This window comes from Gastrolobium bilobum, unplaced genomic scaffold (assembly GCF_033153095.1).
Source record: "Gastrolobium bilobum isolate Gb01-03AN ecotype WA unplaced genomic scaffold, APGP_CSIRO_Gbil_v1 utg6105, whole genome shotgun sequence".
Classification (NCBI taxonomy): domain Eukaryota; kingdom Viridiplantae; phylum Streptophyta; class Magnoliopsida; order Fabales; family Fabaceae; genus Gastrolobium; species Gastrolobium bilobum.
Window position 1 is genome coordinate 1 of NW_026899702.1, and position 21,685 is coordinate 21,685.

General features: G+C 37.6%; 1 protein-coding gene across 1 annotated transcript; it reads right to left on the bottom strand.

Moving 5' to 3' along the window:
• Positions 1–17,848: 17,848 nt before the first annotated feature.
• LOC133292700 (uncharacterized) lies at positions 17,849–20,166 on the bottom strand. Its single transcript, XM_061491135.1, has 4 exons — positions 19,890–20,166; positions 19,174–19,302; positions 18,629–19,108; positions 17,849–18,564 (listed from the first exon to the last, which is right to left on the bottom strand). Exons 1-4 carry the CDS (start codon positions 20,164–20,166, stop codon positions 17,849–17,851), a joined length of 1,602 nt encoding a protein of 533 aa, XP_061347119.1.
• Positions 20,167–21,685: the final 1,519 nt, after the last annotated feature.

Here is a 21,685-nt window from a genome sequence, read left to right on the forward strand (position 1 = left end):
CTTATAAAACATGTGACAGCAGCCTAGATGTCTCATGACAAAGACATAGATAGTAAATGACATTCAAAAGTAGTGAACACAACCCATATAACCAGGGGTTCTCAAAAAAGTGAAGTCCTCACACTCTCACCCTTTACTCAATAAGGATGCCACCACAAACTGTTTTTCTTCTTCACCACCTTCCAAAAAAATTTCCAATATAGTGGGATCCTTATGCATAATCATGGCAAGGTTAACCCTCTGTTCAACTGTCAATATTTCAAATTGCTTCAATTCTTGGACAACAGAAGTTTTTTTGCTTGAACCCTCACCTTGGTGTTCAAAGCATGTAATCAACCTGTCAATTTTGTCATTTGTGGTTTTATAATCATTACCAAGATCTTTAATTGCAACAGATACCTCACTAGCCAAAGCTTCCTCATTCATTCCTCTCTTCTTACCCTTTTTTGCAACAGAAATTGACACAGGAGAAGTTTGTGTGGCTTCTTCAGTTCTCACCCTTCCATGCTAAACCGGAATCAACAAGACAATCAACAAGCACCTTGTCCTCTTCTGATGACCACGTGTGATTAATCCGCTTGCTCGATTGGGAATCCTTTTCAGCCATCTGCATAAGGTGTTAAGAAAAACATATGTTGTTTGTATACTATAATCAATAGACAATCAGTTACAAACAGATTACATAAATCAACAGTACCAAACTGACATATATAGTATCTATTACATAGCCTCACATAGAAAAAGAAAGAGTTCAGTACAATCACACAAATGTTATGAAATGAAACTAAGTCGATGTAACCAAAACACAACAACATTATAAATCACACAAAGTCCTAAACCAAATCAAACACCATTCCTCCATGTATCAAACATCTGTTGGGCCAAATCATCCCTCCACCTTGTCCAAGCATTTGATGACTCAACATGAGTTATCAAGTTCTGTCCTTCGAAGTTGTCTGCTGCTTCAGCCATGTCCACAGTATTATCCTCTAAAGGGTCAATAGGCATCTCATTCCTAATATGATTATGAAGCAGGCAGCAAGCAGTGATTATGCGGCACTGCGTTTTCACCGGATAAAAAGACTTTGACCTGACAATGGCCCAACGACCCTTCAACAACCCAAAGCATCTTTCAATCACATTCCTAGCCTGGGAGTGTTTCATGTTAAAAAATTCTTACGGTGTCGTTGGTTGTGCCCCATGTCTCCACTCACTCAGATGGTATCTTTGCCCTCTATAAGGTGTTAGGAATCCTTCCCCATTCATATAACCGGCATCGGCCAAATAATAGAAACCTACGACAACAGCAATTATTTGTGAGGAACACTGTGGGACTGTAGTATAAATGTTATGTCTCTCTGCGAAGAATGTGTGTGATGTTCGGTAGTTACCTTTTGGGACCCTTAACCCATTTCCACGAGAGATAGCGTCTCTGAGCACCTTTGAATCCGCAGCTGATCCCTCCCATCCAGGCAACACATAAATAAATTGGCAATCCTGCGAGCAGACACCCAAAACGTTTGTCGCAATTTCACCATTCCTACTGCAGTATCTTGCCTTATCAGCTTGTAAGGGATTAACCTTGATGTGCATCCCGTCCAAAGCTCCGAGGCAATTCTATGAACCCAACAAAACAAACAAATAAAACAAGTCAATATAAAAGAGAGAATGACTTTTATGAATTATGCGCCAAACATAGTGAATTTTTACAAGTACCTTGAACCACTTCCATCTATCATCAGTTGAGTTTTGTAGGATGGGATCAGGCCGTTTAAGCAGTACGGTGTGACACCTTAAAACAGACAGCAACACCTTGTTGAATTGTCTACTTATTGTCTCACCTGACCTCATAAATTGTCTTTTAATAACTCGATTCTTGACATCATGAGCCAAAATATGAAGGAAGATTGCAACCTGCTCTTCTACCCCCATGTGCCTCGTCGGTTGAAGCATCCCAATAGTTTTCGACATATCACACAAACTATGAAAGCTTCTCCTATCCATCCTTGTATTCTCAATACAAGCGGTGTCAGTAATATACACTATTCTATGCAGATTCATTTCCCTCGTAGGCACCCTACTGCAAAAATCCCACTTCAATCTCCTTATTTTCCTTTTCCTTCTTTCAATGTGAGCTAATATTACACCATAAATTCTCAATAATAACATAGTTCGGTGATTCAAATTTTGCAAATGACAAATGATAACAATAATGACACTCAACGCCATTGATGTGTTCATCTCCTCAATCTAACACAACACAGCCAAGAGTAATTAACATTAATCCAACGATGATGAACGGGATTCAAAGCATCACAACACAATCAGTCATATTGCTCAAATATAGGACAAGGATTATAATCTGGTTCAGTGCAAATAATGAGGTAGATATATGTTAACACATGTTCAACTCATGTACTAGTTTGTAAATGCATGCTGCCACAATTTTTATAAATTCATTTATCCTATCCCTTCTCAATTTCGAATTTCACATTTAGTCAAAAATTATTTTGCAATTTCATGTTATGTTAAATCCATAACATCACAGTTTACAACACAACTCACAGCTCAATACTGCTTAATGCTAAAAATTTATTTGCAATTACATGTAATGAGCATTCCAATATATGGATGACTACATACAACATACCTCACATGCTCCACCAAGACAGCTTCATTTAAAACAACACACACAAAACAAAACCAGGGCCAGTGGGAATCTTGGAAGTTCACGCAGAAAACAAAACCAGAGTTTTTGTCATGACAATTTTGGTTAATATATTGGAATAAAAGGTAACGTAACTAGGAAAGTAGAACTCGACTGATTAAAAAACTCATTCACCTTCCAATCTCTGTCTTTCATTCTTTACTATGACTGAGGAAGGAAAAACGATGGGGAAAAAAATTGAGATGATCCTACTACTTCCTATTTTTTATATTTTTTTAAATATATATCTTTACAGATTTTTTTACTCCCTAGGTTTTTAATTTTTTTCATTATCAAGTTTGCTTGGAGCGAAAAGTAGATGAATGAACAATATTATATATGAGAAATCAAAATATGCTATCAGTGTTTTTTGTCCTTTCAATTTGATAATCACAACTTCATTTAAAACAACACACATTACTGGACTCATTGCAACCATGGGCAGGTTAGACTCATGAAATAAATGCTTTCACACCTAAGGCAAACCTAAATCATAGTCAAACTTACATATATATTCTTCACAAACATGCATGCAGGATCGGACCACATCAAATATCTACACATCATTTGGGAGTCTTAATATTATTTCCAAACAAGCACAATATAACATCACTGATCGCATATGACTCGAAGTTGTGCTGGGTCTAAGATGACCACAACACATAAGCTACAAATGAACACGTGTATAAAAAAACAAAGATCCAAAAAAAATTAGTTTTCCCTCACAACCCAAATATGGACAAATGAAGTCCAAAACAGAGTATGACCCACCTCAGCAAAAATGGAAGTGACTTTGGTTGAACAAAAAACGATTTCCTTCAACACGTTCTAGCACCCGGACTGCAGATATGAAAGAAGAAATTAGATGGAAGACTAAATAGAAGGCAAGTGTCATACAAGGGAAGAGTCATACCGACAACAGAAGTCACATGCAAGGAATCGGCTTCTTCCTCCTCACTTGCGCGGATAGGAAATGGAGGGAGAAATGGCAGACATAAGGCTCTTTCGCGCCAATTTTCCACACGCCTTTTATCCCACCACCAACCAGTCAAATCAGATTCACCATCAGTGCACAGATCGTACAAAAGTGAGGGTTATTTTCGTATTTGCATTCGCGGTTCACATTTCACTTCCCCGGGCAAACACGAAAGTCGTTTTTGAGTTGGACAACATGTTTCCATTCTTTCGATACAAATCATACATGAAATGCAAATAACGGATAAACTTGTTGCTGGGGATATTTATCATTTTTGTGTTGCCAAACATGGCTATTGCAAAATCCAGATAGCACTTTCCCAGGGATGCAAAAATTATCCGAGTACCAAACGGCCCCTTAAGGTCATGTCCGGATGGTCAACGACCACTTGTGATGGCCAATGGTTACAATTAGTAGACTTAGACGTTAATGTTACGCTAATGCAATATATCGCATGAACGCTTTGAAAATATTTTAAAAGATATTTTGAAAAAAGTTTACTCGTATTTTTATAAGACACTTTATTATTCTTTAAAATAAAGTTTTCCGCTGTGTATGCTAAATATTATGGATATTAACAACCGGATATTACGTGGTGTTACAAATAACTTATCCATATATATATATATATATATATATATATATATATATATATATATATATATATATATAGGGTTTTATAAGAGTTATGTTGTAGGAAAAGTAATTGTGTTATGTTATAGAGATTCGTTTTGCGTGCTGGAGTTTTTTTTTTTTGCTGCGGGACCCACAAAATGTTGTGTGTATAGGAAAATTTTTGTAGTTATGTTAAATGATAGATGATAAACCTATATATATATATATATATATATATATATATATATATATATATATTCAAATTTCTGTAATCTTTTTGTTTTAATACAACAATTTTCTTCTTTTTTTGTTGTTGTTATTTTCATAATCAGAAGACATTATTGTTTATATTCCTCATATTTTGTGCCTTTGTAACTAAATAATTTAATTTGCGTTCATATAATTGCTTTACAATGTTAAATTTGACAAAGTATTACAAATTATTTTTACAATTAATACTATCTCACCCATATTTTTTTAATATTTGATATACAAATACAAGTTGTTGAGTACGGTCATTTACAAGAATTAATTAGGTTATCTTAAATTTTTTATAATCCATACAACTAAGTTTTTTCTTCTACAACACAGGAATCCCCTCTCGTCGATTACGATTACTAATCTGCCATTCTTCGTTTTTTGTCACGTTGAGCTTGTCTTTTTTGTTGTATATTCTTTAATTTTATCAAATTGCCGTCTTGCTATTTTTTTTTTTAATCAACAATCAATGACCTTAAAATTTGTACATAGCATTCCAATAAGTTCTATTTTTTTATTTTATCAATAATAATAATAATAACATTTGTATAAAGATTATAACTTATTTATATTAGTAAAGTTGATCTAAATTTATAAAAACTATATAAATTTAATAATTACATGTAAAAAGTTGTAGACATCTTCTCTTCATGCTGTATATAGCATTATTTTATTTTTGCTCTGACTTATAGGTAACTAATCATTCGAATGCTGTATATCTCCCTAAACAATTACTTTACCTGAGGTTTTATAAAAAATTTAAAACCAGAGTCAAACTAAATAGGGGTCAATTAGTATATCTGTAAAAATATTAGTCAATCAAAAACTGAATTAAACTTTTGAAGAAAATGTTTGTAATTTTAAAGAATATAAAGTTATGTCATTCTAAGTAAGAGAAAAAGATAAATAATTGGGGGAGAGAGTGAACAAAAATAAAATAAAAATAAAGATATGAATCTCATCTCTTTGTAAAAGTGAAATAACATAAAATATCTTACTATATAGAAAGGAGAACCAAACTTTTGAAAATTAGCTGAGGTGTTGCATTCTCCTTAAATCTCAGCTTTCTGAGAGTCGGAAGGCGGTAGCCACGATCAGGAAATATATTGATAAAAGCCTCTTTGAGCACGTGTCCGAGTTGATGAACGCGTATAAGTTGTGGACAAAGCTGGAGTCCATGATTCAGAAGAAGACTCACAGGAAAAAAGCATACCTGGTTCGCCGACTTGTGAAGCTTGAATACAAGGACGACATGAGCATTATTGAACACCTCAACACCTATAAAGGTATTGTGAATCAGCTGTCAAAGGCTGATATAAAAATTGATGAAGAATTGCAGGCATTGCTGCTGTTGAGCTCGCTGCCAGAAAGCTGGGATACTCTGGTGGTGACCCTGAATAGCTCGACTCCAGATGGAAAATTGAAGATGGATGTCGTGACAGACAGCCTCCTGGGCGAAGTATCCAAGAGAAGAGAACGAGGTACTTCGAGTAGGTCTGAGGCCAACGTTGCTGAGAACAAAGGGAAATTTGACTCCCGTGGTAGAAGTAAGAGCCGCGGTAGAGGTCGTGACAGACGAGACAAGTCCAGAGGTCGGTCAAAGCCGAAATATGAGTTGAAGTGCTTTTACTGTGGAAAGATAGGACATAAGAAGCCAGACTGCTGGACCCTACAGAATGATGAGAAGAACGGCTCTGTGAAGCCGGATCAGATTATTCCCAAGTAGAGGGAAGACAAAAGCACCACTGCGGTGGCTGCAAACCCTGATGCCGATATATTCCTCCTAGGTGACGATAATTATTTGAATGTTGCATATGATGACTGCACCTGGATTGTTGACTCCGGTGCCTCCTTCCACGTTACTCCACACAAAGGTTTTTTTTCCTCTTATCGAGGTGGTGATTTTGGAGTCGTGAAGATGGGAAATCAAGTGACCAACAAGATTGTTGGTGTCAGTGATGTAACTCTGACCACATATGTCGGATGTCGACTTGTGTTGAAAGATGTAAGGCATGTTCCTGACATGCGTTTGAACCTAATCTCGGTAGGCAAGCTTGACGATGCCGGGTTAGTGAACTACTTCGGTAGTGTGAGATGGAAGCTGGCCAAGGGAAACTTGGTCGTGGCCCGAGGTAAGAAAGAAGGCTCCTTTTACGTGATGCAAGGAAAGATCAATGGCAGAGAAGCCAATTCTGTTCGAGATGAATCTAGCTTGGAGCTATGGCACAAGCGCCTCGGCCACATGAGCGAGAAAGGGCTACAGATCCTGAACAAAAAAGGATTACTGACCGGGTTGAAAGGCCAAGCGTTGGAGAGTTGCACGCATTGCCTAGTTGGAAAGCAGGACCGGGTTTCTTTTGTGAGACCGGATCAACCTAGACGACACAGGTATATTCTTGACCTTGTCCATACTAATGTCTGCTCCATGTCGGAAAGATCCATTGGAGGAGCTCAGTACTTTGTTTCATTTATTGATGACCATTCCCGCAAAGTGTGGGTATATTTGTTGAAATCTAAAGACCAGGTACTCCAATCCTTTAAAGAATTCCATGCAATGGTTGAAAGGGAGACTGGCAAGAAATTAAAGGTGGTCCAATCTGATAATGGTGGTGAGTATTGCGGCCCATTTGATGCATACTGCAGAGCGGCCGGGATTCGACTAGAGAAGATGCCCCCCAAGACTCCACAGTTGAATGGACTTGCTGAAAGGATGAACAGGACTATTGAAGAGAAGGTCCGAAGTATGCTATCCAATGCCGGATTGCCGAAATCATTCTGAGGAGAAGCCGTCAAAATTGTTGTTGACTTGATCAACCTCTCACCATCACGGCCACTTGAAGGAGAAATTCCAGAAGAAGTCTGGACAGGTCGAAAAGCGGCCTATAATCAATTGAAGGTGTTTGGATGCCGAGCTTTCGTGCATATCCCTAAAGATGAAAGGGCTAAACTTGATGCAAAGACAAAAGAATGCATCTATCTTGGTTCGCCGAGATGTGAGTTCGGGTTCCGACTTTGGGATCCAATCAATAAGAAGATCGTGAGAAGCCGATATGTGATCTTTCATGAGCATGAGAACATTAATGACATCTCGAACCCCAAAGTTCGGGTTACTGTCACACGTGAAGAACCCATCCCTCCTGTCCGAGCTGAAGCAGGGGGAGAAAATCAAGAAAATGAAGAAAATGATGATCAGCAACAAGCTGAAGATGACCAAGACACTGAGGTCCGAGTTGATGATGAGATTCGGGATGAGAATGATGAACCGGGTTCTCAAGCTGAAGAACAGCCGAGATATCCAACTCGAGAAAGAAGACCGTCTACAAGATACCTATCTGATGAATACACTGTCGTTGCTGAAGACGGTGAGCCTCAGAGTTATGATGAGGCTGTGACGAGCTCAGAGAAAGAAGAATGGGAAAAGGCAATGCAAGACGAGATGAAGTCTCTGCACGAGAATCAGACTTATGAGCTGACCGAATTGCCAGAAGGAAGATGTAACACCCCGTATATATCCGGTAATGTTATCATACTATCGTATTAAGCAGCGCTTAATAAAAAAATGCGGAATATCTTTTTATTTTCAATTATGATGTCATTATCATTACCAACTTGCTTATTAATCAATTAATAAAACATCGCCTGTATGTAATTGCAATAAAACAGCTATCTGAAAATACCTCATAACATATATATAATAAAAGTGTGGCTCTAGTCACGGAACTACAACAACGTAGACCGGACCATCTAACAGTTTATACAACTCCAAATCAAAAGCACTAACATAAAATGTCATGGACAATCCCCATGCTCACTCAAATAAGGCAACACGCCCAACATCAGTCTCAACAACAACAACATAAGCATAAATAACAGAAAACATAAACAGCATCCATATCCTGTCATGGCAACAAACAGCCTAATATCATCAACTAAGCTCTGGCCTCCTGCCGCCAGAGGCATCAGTCACCAAACTACCGGAACCTGAAATAAGCATTCCCCAAACGTGGGGTGAGATCTGTAAACAAGAAATCTCAGTAAGGCAAGGGGTACTCAAGGATCTTCCACCCCAAGATCACTTACATGTGCAATATAAGTTTAAAAGCAGATATCATCATCAGTTCTAAACTAGTGCAATGCAGCAGATAATCATGTCATGTGTGTCAATTCTATTTTACTGGTCAGAGAAATGCAGGATTTACATACGTTAAATACCCACACTAGTGCAAGACGCTACTTGCATTCACCCCGGATCACCATATCGTATGACGCTACATACTCAGGTTTACCGTCAAGATGAAACAACACATGCATATTAAAAGCCATTACACATAAAGCTCAATAGCATTTCAAATATTCAAAGCATGTAACACAGCATGCATACAACCACACCCCCATGGGACATGGTGGAACCACAACATGGCTAAACCGAGGACACGAAAGCTTACCTTGCAAGCTAACTCCAAAAGCCAAGAGTCCACAACTCAAAGTCCAAACACAACAGATTCACAATCTGTTATGGACCAATACTATATCAATAATAATGCAACACAAGCATATAACTTAAAGACAACGCCTTTCCTTACGTTTTACGTCTTAAGGCTTCATACCAAGCCATAAATCCTTAATCACAACGATTCTGACTTAGTTCATTAATTACAGAAGTTCAACTTCATCAATCTAGGGTCCACAAACCCCCAATAGCCTACTGTACACACAGCACAGCTACTGTTCTACGAAATCCCAGAATATCCGGATATTCCTCGGGACCATATCCGGATATGCAATATCCGGATATCTCACTGGACATATCCGGATATCCAGAATCCCATATCCGGATATCTAATATCCGGATACTCAAAACCCATATCCGGATATTTCACGACAGAATGCAGAAAATGCATTTCGTGAAGATATCCTTCCAAGGTTCCATTTTTAACACTTAATTACGTTAAAGCATGCATCTTTATACTGATTAAGGTCCACACCCCAGTTGGTTACTTGATTAACCCATTAAACATGCAAAGATCACACCTTTAACCCATTAAAACACAAGCTCAAGGTAGGTACAACTCACCAAAGCTCAAAACAGAGGATCAATGGCTCATGGAGCTCACCACACTGCCTCTACAGGTTCTGGAAATTAGGTGCACGAAAATGCAACACAAAGGTTGGTCCTTTCTTCACAAAGAAGCTTCTTGAAGCTTCACAAGCCAAAAACAAGGCTCTAACCACCCAAAAAACCCAAAACAGCAGCTCCACCCACCAAGGTCAGCACCCTCAACTCAGAAAAATGCCACCAACACACTCCCAAAGACCACTCTCACTCACCACAAGTGTTTAGGAGAAGAAACCAAGGAGAAAGGAAGCTCCTTGGCTCACCACAAAGAAGGAGAAGGTGGCAAAGGGTGGCTGGAGGTGTTTCAAAAAATGGAGGCACGTAGGAAATCTGGTCTAGGGTTTTGTGCCCAATGATTAGAGTATTTATAGCCCAAACACACTTAAACATACAGTATCAACTTTAATTGCTACGCTTAGCATTTTAATCCCAAACTTTGGAATCTGAAACTACACATTTTTCCAAGAATTATCATATTTTTCTTATAATTTTCTGAGCACTTTTCCGGTACGCGCTTTTCCAAGCCAGTATCGGTTTCTAGCACCAGTTCTCATTATTTGGACTTGAAACTCGTTTTACAAGTACTACATATTATTCTAGTAATTATCAAGCACTTACATTAATTTTCCAGGATACTTTTTCGGTACGCATTTATACCGACTAGCAGAACCGGTATCTACACTTTTCTTCCGAAAAGCGACTTTCATCATTAAGTCTCACTTATTATAATTATTAAAGCCTCATAATAATTATTAGGGTCAATTATGGAATCATTTCCTATTTTCTCATAAATTATTAATTAAATTCCTTAATTAACGGTGCGGGTTCTTACAGAAGACGAGCTCTGAAAAACAAATGGGTCTACAAGATTAAGAATGAAGAGAACGGGAAAAAGCTGAGATACAAAGCCTGAATTGTAGTGAAAGGCTGCAATCAGAAGAAAGGAGTTGATTTTGAGGAGATTTTTTCTCCTCGGGTGAAAATGACCTCGGTCCGAACTGTGTTAGCCATGGCGGCTTCGATGGACCTCGAGGTAGAACAAATGGACGTGAAGACGGCATTTCTTCACGGTGATTTAGAAGAAAAAATATATATGGAGCAACCTGAAGGGTTCCAAGCTCCAGACCAAGAAGACTTGGTATGTCGGTTGAAGAAGAGCCTCTATGGCTTGAAGCAAGCACCTCGGCAGTGGTACAAGAAATTTGAATCATTCATGACTGATCATAAGTTTGAGAAGACAGAAGCCGACCACAGCATATTTGTGAAGAGGTATGAGGCTGGAGATTTTCTAATTTTGTTGTTATATGTTGATAACATGCTTATTGTAGGGAAAGACAAATCGAGGATAGCCACCCTGAAAAAGGCGTTGAGCTCGTCCTTCGCAATGAAAGACCTCGGCCCTGCAAAGCAGATTCTCGAAATCAAGATCATCCGAGATAGACAGAAGAAGCTACTGTGGCTGAGTCAAGAGAAATATATTGAGAAGATTTTGAAGAGATTCAGCATGGACAAAGCCAAAACAGTGAGCAGCCCCCTTGCCGGACACATAAAGCTGAACCAGAAGCAATGTCCGAGATCTAATGAAGACAAAGATGAGATGATGAAGGTCCCGTACCAATCCGCCGTCGGAAGCTTGATGTATGCAATGGTTTGCACTAGACCCGACTTGGCATATGCTGTTGGAATGGTAAGCCGGTATTTGTCAAACCCCGGCAAAGAGCACTGGGAAGCAGTGAAGTGGATCTTCAAGTACCTCCAAGGTACGACTGACTTATGTCTCCGATTTGGAGAAGGCAAAGCCGAGTTGCAAGGCTACTCTAATTCTGATTTAGGGGGAGACGCCGACTCGAGGAAGTCGACGACGGGATACATGATGAGATTTGCCGGAGGAGCTGTCTCCTGGCAATCAAGACTTCAGAAATGTGTTGCACTATCTACAACTGAGGCTGAGTACATTGCCGCTACTGAGGCAAGCAAAGAGATGTTGTGGATGAAGAAGTTCCTCATGGAACTCGGCCATGATCAAGACAAGTACGAGCTGGGTTGTGACAATCAAAGCGCAATCCATCTTGTGAAGAATTCGACCTATCACTCCCGCACTAAGCATATTGATGTGAGGTATCACTAGATCCGGGATGTGGTGGAAGGTGGAGAGCTCGAACTCGTCAAGGTGCACACTGACCAAAATTGGTCCGACATGATGACAAAGCCGGTTCCAGCAAGAAAATTTGAAGACTGATGTGAAGGAGCCGGGTTGATGCTGAAGCCGACGCATTGAAGTCGGAGGGGGAGATTTGTTGGGCTTCCTCCTTCAATGCTAAGCCAAAGCCCATTTGAGGGGTTTCCTAAAAACCCTAACCCTAATTTCCACCTCCTCTATATATACTCATTAGTTGAGGGTGGAGGCTAGGTCAGATTTGAGAGAAAAATTATTTGATTGTTTGAGTAAAGCTTTATGCTTTGCATTTGAGAGATCTCTAGAGAGAGTTTGAGTGAAACATCTCTAGGGTAGTTTGATTATCACCATTGTTGGACAGGTTGAGTTAACCACCACATTGGTGTATTTGATTATTTGTAACCATTATTTTCATAGTGGATTTCTGATCTGGACTAGGTCCCGTGGGTTTTTACTTCTTCATTGGAGAAGGTTTTCCCACGTTAAATCTGGTTGTGTTCTTCTTCTCTCTCTTGTTTTTGTTTTGATTTTTCCGTTGCGCTGCCCGACCTGGTGAAGTTCAAGCCGAGGTATTGCCGAGATCCGAGATCAGAATCTTGTTGATTGACTTTCGCACAAAGGCTGCTTAGCCGAGCTTGAGGGAACCGAGTTCCCAACAGTTGCCACTCTTCTCCCATACTCCTCGACATTCTTCTGTTGCCTCTTGTTGCCACTGTTAGTCACAGGAGTCAAAAGAAGAATGTCGAGGAGTGTGGGAGAAGAAGAAGAACCAAAAAGATCCTGGGGCTACAAATTGAGGTCTAAAAAATATAAAACTGTTTGACTGAGGTCCTTCCAATCTGCTTTAGTTATGTCTCCCTCATCACGATCATTTCAATCATCTCCCTCCTAATGTATTATGTATAGTTTTTCTCTCTTCCATCTCGTACTTACAAAACATTCTATTTGATGCTTGAATTTGATATGGAAGCTTCTTTTTTCATTTTGCACGAACATACACAGTGAAATAAATTCTGGTAAACTATAGATGCGTTTTCTTAATTTTTTATTTTTATTTGCAGTTGATATATTTTTATTTATAATTTAAGAAATATTATTCCATTTTTATTTTATTTTTTATTTTAAAGAATTCACAAGAAAATAGTAAAAAAGTTGTATTTTGGTAATTATAAGTAAATATATATGAATTAAAAATGAAAACAAGAAATAATGTTGTCTTGATTATTTCCTTTGCAAATTCTTAAAAACGGAAAACAAGGTCAAATATTTCCAAAAAAGTAAACAAGATCAAAACAACATACATGTATTTTTTTTTACAACTATTAGTAGAATTATATTAACTGAAAATGAAAACAACGAACAAATCAAACTTACCTAAAATTTGCAACTGAAAATCCAAATAGAAATATAAGGCACCAAGAATCAAAAATAAAAGAAAGTACAGGGCATCAGCAGCTTCGAATTAAATATGGGAAGAATTTTCAACATATAATTAAGGATAACACTCCAAGGCTCATAATTTAAGGAGTATTAAGAAATTTAATTACCTGATTGAAAACAGAATTTTGCCTGCCCCATATTTCTAATCTCTATTCCAGCTAACTGAACCTCCTAAACCACATCTATCAAATTACTTACATGTTGGAAAACACTCAGTATGTATTTGGTAGCAATTATTTAATTATGTGATAGTATTAATTTATACTGACGTAAGAATAATAAGTCTTACATCAAATTTTAATTGTCGATTTTTGTATATCTAATAGTTATGATTTACTGAAAATTAATAATTATTTAATGAGTATGACTCAATAAATCATAATTATTAAATTGACATAAATCAATAATTAAGTTTTAATGTATGACTTATTGTTACTAGATTAATATAAATTCATCTGCACCTTTAATTATTATTTACAACTTCCCAAGAAGAGATTGCAAAAGGAAGCATTTAGCCAAAGAAATAGTAAAATAAACGATAATAGAAATAGGAGTCGGTGAAGTACATCCTGGGAAATATCTCAAGAATCGCTGTCTATTTTCTCTTTTTAATTTTCAATGTGGGTGCCGGAGAACTTTTAAGGGGATTGTTCTGTCCTTGAGACAGAGATGTCTAGCCCAATTAGGCTAGTACGTTAATGTTGGATCTGGTGCCCTCTCTAAGGTATCTATGAAGGAGATACCCTTGAGTCAAACAGATCACTGTGCACAGAATACTATAACGCCGTTAGCCAATGGGATGTGTGTGTGCGCACAGTGACAGCATAACAATAAGAGAGAGAGAATGTGTGTACCTTTAGGGTTTGCCTTTGTATTTATAGAGGTTACCTGTAGGTAGTGTGGATGGGCCTTTGGTTCCTACGGTGAGGGTCCAGGCCTGATAGCTATGCTTAGGGGTGTAAATGGGATAGGCTGGCCCAGCCCAGTCTACGGCTCAGCCTACATTGAGCCCAGCCCAGGCCCGGCCTTTCAGGAAAGTAGAGTAGGCTTAGACTTATAAAAAACTTTTTTAATAAATAGGCCATAGGCCAATTTTGTCAAGCCTGGCCTACAGCCTTATAGGCTGGCCTATTTAATTTATTAAAATAAAATAATATTTATTTTATGTGGCAAAGACATAAAGTACCAAATACCAATATCTCTTACTTTCTGTGCTATTTTATTTTATGAAAGGAAAACTTGTCTAATGTCTCCAAATTTTACATGTTGTTGCAGCTTAATACCATGGAGCAATGGGTACCTTGCTGAATTATGATGTTACTGATGAAGATCTTTCAATAATAATCTTCTTTCCCTTGTCTTGATGGTGGTTTAAAGATTTTTAGATGAATGACATTCTCTTGTAGACTTTATTTCAGCATCCAGTAATTGTATTTTTCTTATTTTTCCCATTTCCTTGACTCTATTCCTCTATGATATACATTCTAGAGCTGAGGTATTATGTTGACTCTTTCTTGTTTGTCATTTTTTTCTTATGAGAAATACTAGTGAATTCATGAATGAAACTTTCTTTGCTCTATACAATTATTATTTTTGCTTAGTATATATAGTGAGAGGCCTACAAGGCCTGTAGGCCATGTCAGGCTTTTGTATTTTTGAAAATGGGCCGGGCTTGGCCTACAAATAAAGCCTTTAATAGGCCAGTAAGCCAGATAGGCTAATTTTTTTAGACGTAGGCTTGGGCCAAGATGGCCAAAGCCCATCCCAGCCCAGCCCATTTACACCCCTAGCTATGCTGTCGCATTAGGATTAGTATCCTTGATGGATATCTATCATTTATTAGCATCAATCCATATCTTGGATTGTCCCTTGTTGGGCTTGCTACTTAATGGGCCCATTATACGGGTCCATAATAGGGATGAAATTATAATGTAATTTTTTTAAAAAATATAATTATTGATATGATAATAAAAAAATAAAAATGATTCTTGTAATTAAGGATTTTTATAAATTATAAAGGGGCAACCAATACAAAATAGAAATAATACTTACTTTTAAAGGTTTATATAAATTTAAAGGGACGAACACCCTATTAGTCCTTTTCACGTTTGACCACTACTAACTTCCCACTCCTTTTAGTTGGAAATCAATAATTTATACAGAATAAAAATCATAAATGAAAAGAGAGAGAGACACAATGATTTATAATAGTTCATTCAATATAGACTACGTCCAGCTTATTTGTATTATATTCACCTCACCGCCACTCGTTACAAATCACTCGATTTACAAAGAGAATATAAATATAATTAAAAAACCCTAACAATAGTTATATACAGGCCCAAGCCTAAACTACTAAGAAAAAGAAAAAAATTACAATAAATCAGAGGCCCATAACAGTACTTGGCCTCTACAGGACCGCAGTTGCATTTCTGCTAACCCCAACAATAAGGGTCCTCAACAACATGCAAAGTATGAGCCATATCCAACATTTTTCTTCCAAACTCCATAAGACTAGTATTTGTACATGGTTAGTATTTTGCTCTACAAATAAATCTAGTTAATCTTATCAATACACAAAATATTTTATCATTCATATTTAGATCTATAATTGTTTACATCCGCATGCATTTTCTTTGCATTTTCTTGCAAGTTATTATGTATGCTATGCTCTATTCTCCCCACTCAATCTATATATAAAACAATTTAAGAGGATTGGTTCTTAATATCTTATCATAGTCACTTTCACCATGACAAGTGGTCAGGGGTTAAGATCATTTCCATCTCAATTAATAATAATTCAGTTAAACTTTGTGTATTATATATTCTTTAAGTTGAAAAGGCTCTTGTTTAAGTAAATGTCTTAAGGTCTGACTATTGAACCTCTATTTAACAACTTAAGGTTTTAGGATATTTACTTCTCCTACACATCCGTTTAGTTTTTTCAAATTCTTGGTTCATTTAAGGGAAAAGTTCACCAATGCCCATGTGGTTTACTTCAGAGTCACTTATGTCGGGACAGTGACCAATGTGCCACGTTTTGGCAAACAAATTACCAGAATGCCACGCGAACAGTAAAATTTTCCAAACTGCCACGCGTGATAATTCTCTACACAGTGCAGCGAATTACGTTTGCAAATAATTCGCTGCACTATGTAGCGAATTATGCTAGGTCAGATTGCCCCGTCAGCAAGAATGCCACGTGTCAATCCTGGCGTAATTCGCTGGGGTATGTAGCGAATTATTCCTAACGAAAACCTGCTGCACAGCAACATGCTGGACACGTGTCAATCATGCACAAGTTCGCTACACACCCCAGCGAACTTGCTTCAAAATTTTTCTATAAATCCCCTCCGCCCCCCCCCCCCACCCCTTCCCCACCTCTCCAACCTCACTCCTTCTCTCTCTAAGTGTGGTCTCTCTCTCTCTCTAAAGGTTAGTTTTGTTTTTTCTTTAGTTTTTTTTGTTTTAAAATTTTATTTAAGTTATTATTTAATGTTTAGTAGTAGTTAATGTAGTTATTTGGGTTAGTGTTTTTGTTTGTTTGGTTTTTGTTGTTTTAATATTTTATTTAATTTATTATTTAATGCATTATTTAATGTTTAATAGTAGTTAGTATAGATTTTTGAAACATTAGGTTAGTTAATGTAGTTATTTGGGTTAGTTTTGGTTGAATCCATTTTATTTAATGTATTATTTAATGTTTAATATTAGTTAGTGTAGATTTTTGAAACATTAGGTTAGTTAATGTAGATATTTCAAACATTAGGTTAGTTAAAGTATTATTTAAGGTTCATTCTCTTTCATATAAAGTTAAGTTATTTTAGTTTTATATTTATGCTATTAAAAATTTTCCTATAATCTGAATTGTTTTTTATCTACGGAAATGTTCATTCTCTTAAAAATTTCCCTATAAATTTAATTTTATAATTATGCTTTAATAATTTTGTAATATAATTTAGTGTTAATATAATTTATTTTCTTTTTTGATTAGGCTTTAATAATTTTATAATATTAGTTAGTGTTGATTTTTTAAATGTTAGGTCATAAATTTGTTAATTTATTTAAAGCATAAACATCAATTAGTTGTAAACTATTCAATTGTTTTTTTTTGTATTTATTTAGGGTTATATTAATGTATTTTTAGTTTTTGATTATAATTTGGGTTAATAATTTATGTTAATAGTGTACATAATTATAACATTTACGTAAGTCATAAATAAATAATTGTTTTCATTGTTGTGCATTATAATTGTGCAATTATATAATTTTGCGTTCTGTCAGTTTAAATTATCGCTAATATGCTGATTTTATGCTTGTAATTAGATCTATGGAGCATGATGATGCAACTCGTCCTGGGTCACCACGCAGCGTGATTGACCCTGGGCCGGAGGTTAATACTCTCCTGACTTTGCAGGACAGACATATTTCCACACATGTGTGGAACACCTGTGAAGATCCGAATGTCAATGATCGTGTAATTAATGTGCGCCATGCTGCGACCCATAATCACCTTGACATTCCCGAGGAGATTCAGCCATGGCTGATGCAGGCTGGGTTCTACCATGTTGCTCGCTTACGCAACCATGAGGTTAGTATATTTGTATGAATAACTATGTAATCACCATAGAATGGTGGTATGAAATCCTCGTTACCAATTGGATACCATTGCGGCGAATAAATTTCACATTGATTCTTCTCACTGTAGGCAGGGTCTATGTACTGTGTGGGATCGTGATGCATGGATCTACATGCCGCAATGACATGGCTACACGGGAACCTAAACGCAGTGAACTCACCACACTGGCATGTACGATCAGATAGCGATACTGACCATTTTTTACCCCCACGATGAGCACGTACATTATATGACTCCTGCACTTCAAATCTTGTCTTTTTCACGTCGTAAGAAGTTACATTATGTGTTGCGTCCTTTCGTTGATTTTCCACATATTTTTGCCACACAACTTTGGCAAAGCGATTACCTCTTTCCATCTCCTCACGTGCTTCCTGTCCGTGCTCCAAAAAATACGCCACCAGTCTACTGTACGTTATACGCACAAGTGAGGTAATTGGAAGGTTTCGTGCACCTTTGAGAACTTTATTAACACACTCTGACAGGTTTGTTGTCATGTGGCCAAATCGTCTTCCTTGTTCATCGTAGGAGATACTCCACTTCTCTTTAGGTATGCGATCAATCCAGGCAGCTATTTGCGGGCTTGTTTCTTTAAATTTTTCAAAACCAGCATCAAAGTCCAAACGCGAAGTTGTATTGCCTACACATCGCACACCAATATTAAAAACATCCCATTATATGAATCAAATAATTTAAAAACATACCTAACTTCTTCAACTGCTTCTTCAACATAACATTCTTGAATTTGTGATTAAAATTACTGCCCACGTGGCGAAAGCAATAAACATGATATGCCTGTGGTGGGGCCCATCCGAGAGCAACATTGTTTACCGCAGACAGGATTCCCGGATGTCGATCAGAAATGAGACATATTCCATGCTTTTGTGTCACATGCATTCGAATAAGAGCTAAGAACCAAGACCAGTTATCAGTATTCTCGGCTGAAACGATAGCGAATGCAATTGGAAGAATGTAATTGTTGCCGTCTACTACTGTCGCAATCATGAGGGTTCCCCGATACTTGCCATAAAGATGAGTGCCATCAATGAGGATAATTGGCTTGCAATAATTGAAGGCCTCACAACACTGTTTAAATGTCCAAAACACCCTTTTGAAGACCTTGTGAGATTGGTCTAGGCATCCAGCAATGAAATGGTCACTCAAATCAAGCTTATAGGCGGATCCTGGTGAAAAACGTAACATGTAATCCAACCACCGGGTAGGAATGCGTACAACTCATCCCAGTCACCGTATACTTTTACAATAGCCTTTTGCTTTGCCTTCCATGCCTTCCTATATGATATATGGAATCCAAGGATCGTAGCTATCCTTTCTTGGATTAGCGCAATCTTGACACTAGGCTCCTCTCTTATCATTTCTGCATATGGTGAAGCAAGAATGTATTAGTCAACTGTAACATCTCTTGTTAAAAATTGAAACATTAAGTTGTACGCACCTAAGATCAATGAACAAATCAGATTTGAGTCCAACTGCTGGTGATCCTGGGTAAGACTCTGACTTACACATGTATGTTCGTTGTTCCATATGCCTATAACCCATTCACTGCCACCCTTTTTTTGGTATGCTCTCATCCTCCATGGACAACCGGCGTTATGATTTTGACAAACCATTATCAACCTTTTCTTATCACTTTTCTCTACGACTGCTGTGCGATTATTTTCCATACAATATTGTTTAATTGCCATTTGTACATCATGTTTGGTGTCGAACAATTGGTCCTTATATAGCTCGTGGCCCATCTGCCAGTTAGGTATTTGTGCTCCATGCATATCTTCCAATTCTTAATCTGGATATTCCCAATTAACATTCGTGAAATGGCTGATTCCATCCCAAAATGGTACATTATCATTTCCTATACAATAACATATCCAAAACCCCAAAATCATATAATTTGTTTATATGACATAACATAAACCACTAACACGGTTATTAATGGTTACATACCTGCAACTGGAAGGTCTTGCATTCCTACAATGCCAGACGATGGAATTGGTAGACCAACTACAGTGGATGGACAACAATCAAAATCACCATCGACATCTGTATCCGATGACTCACTGTCCAGAACAAGACCCTCATTAACCTCTTCCTCGGAACTATCGGTACACCATGATGGATCGTACATGTCGTGGACCGGCAAGCTTTCATCAAACAATTGTTGAGTTTGTGGTGCAAGCGAGGGGGACGCGTCCTCATCTTTCGGATTAACCACTGGCACCATGTTTATGTAGATGATGTCAGTGGATGGTGGAGAAAGTTGACTGCTTGATTGTCCACCATAGTTGACTTCTGCATAAAATTCAATAAATTTTGACTCGCCGTGTTCTGAAGTGCTTGCATCTACTACTAACGTTACATCGTCATCTTCAACAATTTCGACGCCAACCCATTGCACGGGGTTACCGAAGGCACACCTAGCGGTCAATCGAGCAAGAGTTTGACCACGTTGTAATCTCTACTTCTTGTAGATTATCTTCTTAAGCTCGTGAAGATTGCATGTTGGGCTCATGCGAAACATTTTTGCATCACCTTCAAAAACTTGCCCGTTTGGTCCAAAATATCTTCTCCCATTATAATAAACTGTGGCGATTACATCATTCCTACCTCACTCATCTTACAAAAGTAGAAAATAAACTAACATTCACAAAAGATAACACAAAAGTAGTAATGTTTGTATATAAATGGCAAATTTTCGCACTCAGAGTCCGTTCCTGAAATGGAATTGAGTTGATTTATAGTAACAAAGTTCGCTACATGGGGTGCCACTTTATGCAACATAATCCGCTATGCCCCCCAGCGAATTACTAGGGGGCTGACACCTGTCCATTATCAGTCAGAACGGTCCCTAATTCGCTATGATTCATGGAAAAATACGTACATAATTTGCTAGGCAGTACAACGAATTTTGGGGGTATTGACACGTGTCCTGACAATGACTGGACAAGACTGGCAATCTGACATGTAATTCGCTGTAAGGTATAGCGAATTATGGGAGTTGTGACACGTGTCCAACAAGAGACTGCCATGACTGACTCCTGGTCAACTTAATTCGCTACATACCCCAGCGAATTACGCCAGGATTGACACGTGGCATTCTTGCTGACGGGGCAATCTGACCTAGCATAATTCGCTACACAGTGCAGCAAATTATTTGCAAACGTAATTCGCTGCACTGTGTAGCGAATTATCACGCGTGGCAGTTTGGGAAATTTTACTGTTCGCGTGGCATTCTGGTAATTTGTTTGCCAAAACGTGACACATTGGTCACTGTACCACTTATGTCCCTGTGATTTTTTTCTTATCACATATGCCCCTGTGGTTTGTAAAAGAGTATGTTTTTTATCACATATACCCCATGTGATTTCTTATTTTTTACAAAGCATAGGGGTATATGTGATAAGAAAAAAAACCACAGGAGCATAAATGATTATGAAGCAAACCACGTGAACTTTTCCCTTCATTTAAAGCAAATTTTGCAAAACAAACATCTGAATTGTACAAAAAGTTGCTGTTTCGTGGGCCAAAGATACGAAAAGCAAGTTTTGCAAAACAAATATCTAATTGTGGATCAGCAACACCATCATTAATAATAAAAGTAAATAAATTTTGTATCCTCAACAAAACTTAAGGAATTCATTTTAATTTCTTTAAAAAAAATCAATTTGTGATCCATCTGAAATTTAAAATAGACTTAATTGATCAAAATTGTAGTGTCTCTAAAATTCAAAGAAGATCCAAGT